The 7,651-nt window shown below is 33.6% G+C and overlaps 1 protein-coding gene across 4 annotated transcripts in view; it reads right to left on the reverse strand.

Moving 5' to 3' along the window:
- Positions 1-59: 59 nt before the first annotated feature.
- zfyve19 (zinc finger, FYVE domain containing 19) overlaps positions 60-7,651 on the reverse strand; it is an 11,749-nt gene continuing 4,157 nt past the window's right edge. The window contains exons 7-13 of one of the 4 annotated variants that reach the window (XM_016536222.1): positions 6,760-6,972; positions 5,327-5,403; positions 3,680-3,751; positions 2,802-2,831; positions 2,506-2,690; positions 784-893; positions 60-283 (exon numbers count right to left, since the gene is read on the reverse strand). In XM_016536222.1, coding sequence (XP_016391708.1) covers positions 812-893; positions 2,506-2,690; positions 2,802-2,831; positions 3,680-3,751; positions 5,327-5,403; positions 6,760-6,972 — 659 coding nt within the window. In that variant the 3' untranslated portion in view covers positions 60-283; positions 784-811. Of the gene's footprint in view, positions 287-605; positions 894-2,505; positions 2,691-2,801; positions 2,904-3,679; positions 3,752-5,326; positions 5,404-6,759; positions 6,973-7,651 lie in introns of those variants that run through there. The other 3 variants (XM_016536223.1, XM_016536221.1, XM_016536224.1) reach the window with 3 other exon arrangements.

Raw genomic sequence — 7,651 nt, forward strand, 5'->3', positions numbered from 1 at the left:
CACACACACACACACACACACAACACACAACACACTTTGTACATTTAATTTTTCTCCATTTATTTTAATTTTGTCTTTTTGTTATCTCTGCCAAAGCTGATGCCAACAAATAAATCAGCCACAAAAACACAGTAAGTACAAGACGACAGAGTCCTGTAGCGTCTTAAATGTCAGTATATGGCTCTCAAACACTTCCTGTCACACGTCTCTGGCAGCGCTCTCACCCTCAATACTCGCCTTTCAATTATTCATCACAACATGGAAATGCTGCTCAGAACAGCTTCTACTGAAAACATACAGAAAACAAGATCAGATTCTGCAGAGAGAGAATCCAACAGCAAATAAAACTGAGAAGCGTGAGTGTTTATGAGTTTAGAGATGTCTGCATTCATTCATTCAAACAGGAAATTCTCAAAAAGCCTTCTGTGTGACGTTCAGAATTATGAATGCATTCATTATAATGCAATTCGAGGTTATTGTTTCGCAAACATGTGCAAATGAACGAGAGTGAGTTGCTTTACGACGGATATAATGCAAAACACAAATGGGCAAAATTCACATCAGATGCAGGTAAATCATAAAACAATAACTAGTTCTCTAGAGCACATGTTCAAGTGTTTTATTGATGTTTTAAGTCCAGTTTTATATTTACAGACAGTCATATTACAAAGCTGAACCAAACCAATCATTTCTCAAGCTTAGTCTAAGGCTGCTGCGTTGGCAGAAACATATTGAAGCGACATTATTATTTTCTGTTGGCTACAATGAAATAAGTTAAATCACCTCAAGCATAAGGCTGCTCATGGAGGTTTCAGGTTTTCTTCTTGCCTTTCTTAGGGGCCGTATATGAGGAAGTGCGATGCTCTTTTCTGTCGTATGTGTCGTGTCCTTCCCTGTGGCAGAATGAAAGACAATTATCACACTAATATTGCACGGTGTGTCAAACGCAGCTCATTTCACTCGGCAAGATCTCATGGAAAAAGCCAGTGAATGATTCCTGAATGAGACCAAATGTTGAAGAGCGAGAGTTTAATGTGCTGAGATTCAGATTAACATTCAACTCGTCAAATATGAGAGTCACAATAATTAATCTGACCGGGGGAGATGTGGCATAACAGTTTACAAGAACAAGAAAAAAAAACATGCTTTGGTGAATCATATTTCACAGTAAAATTATGAGATAGTAAGTAATAATTCTGACATGAAAAATCATAATTATGATCTACCAAAGCATTATAACTTAAACATAAGCATTATGACTATTTAAGTCAGAATTTCAACTTTTTATGTCATTATTATGACTTGCTAGGTCTTATTTGGTAATTATGACTTTTTTATCTCATAATTATAACTTAGTATATCATGTTTCGACTGTCATAATTATGTCTTTTCAACATTTCATGTCATAATTATGAGTTTTTGACTTTTTTGATAATGACTTTTTATCTCACATTTTATGACAAACTATATAAAAATAATTATTTTTAAAGTCATATTTATGACTTTTCAACTTCTCATGTCATAATTATAACTTTTTTGATAATTATGACTTTTTATCTCATAGTTATGGCTTAGTATATAAATTTCGACATTATATCACATAGTTATGACTAACTATATCATAATTATGTTTTTTGATGTCATAATTATGACTTTTCAACTTTTATTAATCTTTTTATTTGATAGTTATGACTTTTTTTCTCAAAATAGACGCGTGTCAATTAGTAAAACTTCCTACGTCAACTTTATGTTTCATAGTTATGTACAGTGGGTACGGAAAGTATTCAGACCCCCTTAAATTTTTCACTCTTTGTTATATTGCAGCCATTTGCTAAAATCATTTAAGTTAATTTTTTTTCCTCATTAATGTACACACAGCACCGTACATCATAATTTTGACTTTTTATATCATAATTATGACGTCAACATTTGATGTCATAATTATAACTGACTTTTTGTCATAATTATAACTTGTCTCATAATAATAATCTCATAATTACGACTTTTTATGTCAGAATTTTGTCTTTTAATCCCATAATTATGGCTTTTTATCTCACACTTATGAATTATTATTTCTATAATATTGACTTTTTGTCATAATTATGACTCGTCTCATAATTTTGACTTTTTTATCTCATAATTATGACTTTTTATGTCAGAATTTTGTCTTTTAATCCCATAATTATGGCTTTTTATCCCACAATTATGAATTATTATTTCTATAATATTGACTTTTTGTCATAATGACTTGTCTCATAATTATGACTTAATATTTCATCATTTTGACTTAGAATTATGATTTACCAAAGCTTATCTTTTTCTTTTCTTTTCTCATGAGCAAAGAATGTAAATTGAAAATGTAAAGAATCATATGCTAGAATAGGTTTCTTATGAATACTCAGTGCTAGAGGTTTGATGAGTATGAGTACTAGTACTAGTGATGCTCATCTCAGTAAACACTACTAAAAACAGCATGAGAAATGAGCGGAAAGTCACCGTTCGTACCTAAAGCAGCGGGCGCAGTACAGATCCCGCTCACATGTGTGGCAGCGAATGATAGCGTCCTGATTACAGATGCAGCACCACGGCAGCTCTTCATCATCCTCATCCTCATCACAATCTCCATCGTCTAAGCGCCGGATCTGTGAGACAGCAGCTGCCGGCTTTGATTTAGACCGCGGCGCTGAGAGCTTAAACACAAACGGATAAATAATGCACAATTCAAACAATTCAGAAGACATTTATTTGGTTACAGTCTTTAGCATGTGTTTGTGTGATGCACACGTGTGTAGGCCTGTTACCGGTTTCCTTCTGGACGTGTCCTTCTCTCTGTTCATCGGGCCGCTGAGCTCTGGTGGGATGTTGTAGCCGCTGGCCTCATCTCGAGCTGCTTCCTCTGATAACTGAACAAGTGACAATAAAACACACACAGGACGCTTCAAACTGAGCTCTGATGGATCTGTCTGAAGAGCGACCTCTGCTGGCTGTTATGAGAAGTGCCACAGGTCAAAATAAACAGGTTGTACTTACCATAGTTAACATCAACTTTTCATGTCCCAATTATGCTTTTTCGACTTTTTGTCATAATTACGACTATTTATCTCATAGTTCTGACTTTTCATGTCATAATTATGACTTAGTATTTCATAATTTTGAGCTGTCATATGTCATGTTTTTTTTTATTGTTATGTCATAATTAAAAGACTATTTGTCTCATAGTTGACTTAGTACTTCATAATTTAGAGTTTGTTATAATTATGATTCTTGATCTCATAGTTATGATTTAGAATGCCATTTTTTTTTTACTTTATGTCATCATTATTACCATTTGTCTCATAGTTGACTTAGTATTTCATAATTTTGAGTTTGTCATAATTATGACTCTTGATCTCATAGTTATGACTTAGAATGCCATTTTTTTACTTTATGTCATCATTATTACTATTTGTCTCATAGTTGAATTAGTATTTCATAATTTTGAGTTTGTCATAATTATGACTCTTGATCTCATAGTTATGACTTAGAATGTCATTTTTTTTTACTTTATGTCATCATTATTACTATTTATCTCATAGTTGATTTAGTATGTACATTTCGACTTTTCATAATTAAGACTTTTGTTTTACTTTTAAAACAAATCTTAGTATTTCACAATTTTGACCTTGTACCTCATAATTATGTTCATCGGGCCGCTGAGCTCTGGTGGGATGTTGTAGCCGCTGGCCTCATCTAGAGCTGCTTCCTCTGATAACTGAACAAGTGACAATAAAACACACACAGGACGCTTCAAACTGAGCTCTGATGGATCTGTCTGAAGAGCGACCTCTGCTGGCTGTTATGAGAAGTGCCACAGGTCAAAATAAACAGGTTGTACTTACCATAGTTAACATCAACTTTTCATGTCCCAATTATGCTTTTTCGACTTTTTGTCATAATTACGACTATTTATCTCATAGTTCTGACTTTTCATGTCATAATTATGACTTAGTATTTCATAATTTTGAGCTGTCATATGTCATGTTTTTTTTTATTGTTATGTCATAATTAAAAGACTATTTGTCTCATAGTTGACTTAGTACTTCATAATTTAGAGTTTGTTATAATTATGATTCTTGATCTCATAGTTATGATTTAGAATGCCATTTTTTTTTTACTTTATGTCATCATTATTACCATTTGTCTCATAGTTGACTTAGTATTTCATAATTTTGAGTTTGTCATAATTATGACTCTTGATCTCATAGTTATGACTTAGAATGCCATTTTTTTACTTTATGTCATCATTATTACTATTTGTCTCATAGTTGAATTAGTATTTCATAATTTTGAGTTTGTCATAATTATGACTCTTGATCTCATAGTTATGACTTAGAATGTCATTTTTTTTTACTTTATGTCATCATTATTACTATTTATCTCATAGTTGATTTAGTATGTACATTTCGACTTTTCATAATTAAGACTTTTGTTTTACTTTTAAAACAAATCTTAGTATTTCACAATTTTGACCTTGTACCTCATAATTATGACTTAATCATATTTTTTAATTTTATGTCATAATTATGACTTTGTATGTCATTTTTTATTTCTATGTCATGTCTATTTATCTCATTGTTATGACTTAGTGTGTTATAATTTTCACTTTAGTCATTATTATGACTGTTTATCTCATAGTTGACTTGGTATGTCATAATTTCAACTTTCCATCCCATAGTTATGACTTAACAGTCATATTTTTTTACTTTTATGTAATAATTATGACTATTTATCTCAGTTGACTTAGTATCATAATTTTGACTATGATAGGACTTCGCATATCTTAAATTCAACTTTCTATCTCGTAGTTATGACTTAGTATTTTTATCCCATAATGATGACTCGTTATCTCATAATTATGACTTATGATTTATTATTTCACAATTTAGATGTTTTAATGTCAAAACATGTTAGAACACACGTTCCACACGTTAGAGTAATAGTAAAGTCACGAAACTCTGAAATAACAGTCAGATGTTTGGGAATGATGTCGTGATGAAAACATGTGACAAATGAAAACTCTTATATTTGAGCTGTTTCTCCGTTTAGATTCCAGCTCTGCTCAATCTGGACATAAAAAAAATTGCAATTCATGAATAAATTGAGTTCAGTGCGTCCAAACTTCGGACTGGTAAGATATTTTCATTTCTGCAATGACTTACTGCACAAAAAAAGTTACTAAAGTTTCACTGTAAACACTGTCTTCTGTGATTTCTAGATGGATCCACAGACATCACAGACAAAGACTATTTGCAGGACATCTTGTTTAGATATTATAAATATCACAGACCTGCTTCATCACACTGCTGATGGCCTCTTCCTCCGTCTCCTCATCACTGTCAGGCTGCTGGAAATCTGACGGTCCGACTGAACAAACACAGAAACACTGCTGTATTACGCAGTTATTTAAAGGCACCATGATGCATCATTCACAATAGGGTTGTGACGGTGAGGACATTTTCCCACCGGTTAATCGACGTGTGACAACACCGGTAATACCGGTATCACCGCGGGGGCGGGGCGTTCCCTCTTTTTCTAGCTTTCCTTCGCCTTTAAATAGCTTGTAAAAGCGGCGTGCGCATTTTACTTTCACTTTCAAATAGCGGCAATTCGGCGTAAAGGCACGCTGCATTGAGCAGCCGCGTTCAGTTTTTAATTGTAGTGTCTGTTCTTTTACTGAACTAAATTATTTTTATTACTATAAAAAATCTAAACGACGGTGGGGGTCGGTGGGCAAGTGACGTAATCGGTGTTGCGGCTTAACACTGGTATCACCGTCAACACGTCTATCGCGGAAAGCCTAATACACAATGCATTTAACTTCCATTAATTCATTGGAAAATTCATCGAATAAAAGGTTTGATCTGTATATTAAGATCTGATTGGATGAAAACTGCTCTCCTACTTTCCCCTGTAATGCAGCCTCGATGCTTCATCAAAAAATGTAAGTCAAAGCTCGAGAAAGTTATGAGATTTTAATCGTGAAGAGAATATAATTTTTTTAAATTTTAACATGCACTAATAAATTGCTCACTTTTAGACATTTTAGACTTTCCTTTAGACCAAAAACATGCATTTAAGCATAAAGTCGGCATTAAATTAAAATTGAGCCCATTAATTTTTATAGTGCATGTGACTTTTTGTGAATGCTTCATCTATGATTTTTTTTTCATTATATACAGTAGACAACATTTGAAGTGGATCAAATAAAGTTAATCAAGACAAGAACACATTTTGTTTTAGGTTTTAGGACAACTTTGATGAAAGGTTTTGATCCACTTCAAATGTTGACTAGTGTGTATTTTTTAGGCCTTAAAGCTTTTTTGACTGTAATCTTCATATTAATTGATGTATTATTTATTTCTTTAATTATTTTAATCAAATTTTCGTTTATTTTAATCAATTTTCATTTAATCTATTTTAATCCAATGTAATATAATTCATCTAATTATCATTTATTCTAATCAAATTTTTATAATTCATTTTTGTAAGTCTTAATTTTTTTTTTTTTGACTGTAGTCTTCAATCAGAATCAGGTCCAGCCCTATATATTTTCTTTCTCCTGGTCAGAGACACCTAGCAAAGCCAACTTTAAGAAAGCAAATAGCATTAGAGATTGATCTGGCATCCTTGCAATCTCATTCATTGTATTTCTAGTTAAGAATATCAGACTTCAATCAGTGAGCACTGAAGCGGGCCGTGTGTCTGCGGATGTGAACGCACCCTGCTCAGGATCCCGTCCCTGCAGTAAAGCCAGTCTCTTGGCCATCTCCAGCATCTGCTGCTGGTTGTGTTTGTCTTTCTTCAGCTCCTGCATGGCCTCCTCCAGCACACGGCTCTTCTCCGCCTCCAGCTGTTTGACTGACAGCTCGCCCTCATCCTCGTTCTCATTCACACCCCCGCCTTCTTGTTTATTAAGATCGTTTAACGGTACGTCTGTTTCGACACAATTCAGAGAACATTGAGAAATGTCATCATACTTCCCCCAGTTGAATAATTACAGTAAGACAAATGTTTTGCATTACAAGTTTTCTGAAATATTATGCTTAAATATGCAAATGATCTAATTAAATATGCACATGGGTCAAAGACGAAAAAGGGTTTAAGCATAAAAACAATATTTACATTTACATTTAGTCATTTAGCAGACGCTTTTATCCAAAGCGACTTACAAATGAGGACAATGGAAGCAATCATCTCACACCTATATACACACACACACACTCTCACACACATATATATACACACTCTCTCACACACACACACACCTATATACACACACACACACATATATATACACACACACACTCTCACACCTATATACACACACACACACTCTCACACACATATATATACACACTCTCTCACACACACACACACCTATATACACACACACACACCTATATACACACACACACACCTATATACACACACACACACCTATATACACACACACACACCTATATACACACACACACACCTATATACACACACACACACCTATATACACACACACACACCTATATACACACACACACACCTATATACACACACACACACCTATATACACACACACACACATATATACACACACACACACATATATATACACACA

This window comes from Sinocyclocheilus rhinocerous, unplaced genomic scaffold, assembly GCF_001515625.1.
Source record: "Sinocyclocheilus rhinocerous isolate Xijiao unplaced genomic scaffold, SAMN03320098_v1.1 scaffold1930, whole genome shotgun sequence".
NCBI classification, from domain to species: Eukaryota; Metazoa; Chordata; class Actinopteri; order Cypriniformes; family Cyprinidae; genus Sinocyclocheilus; species Sinocyclocheilus rhinocerous.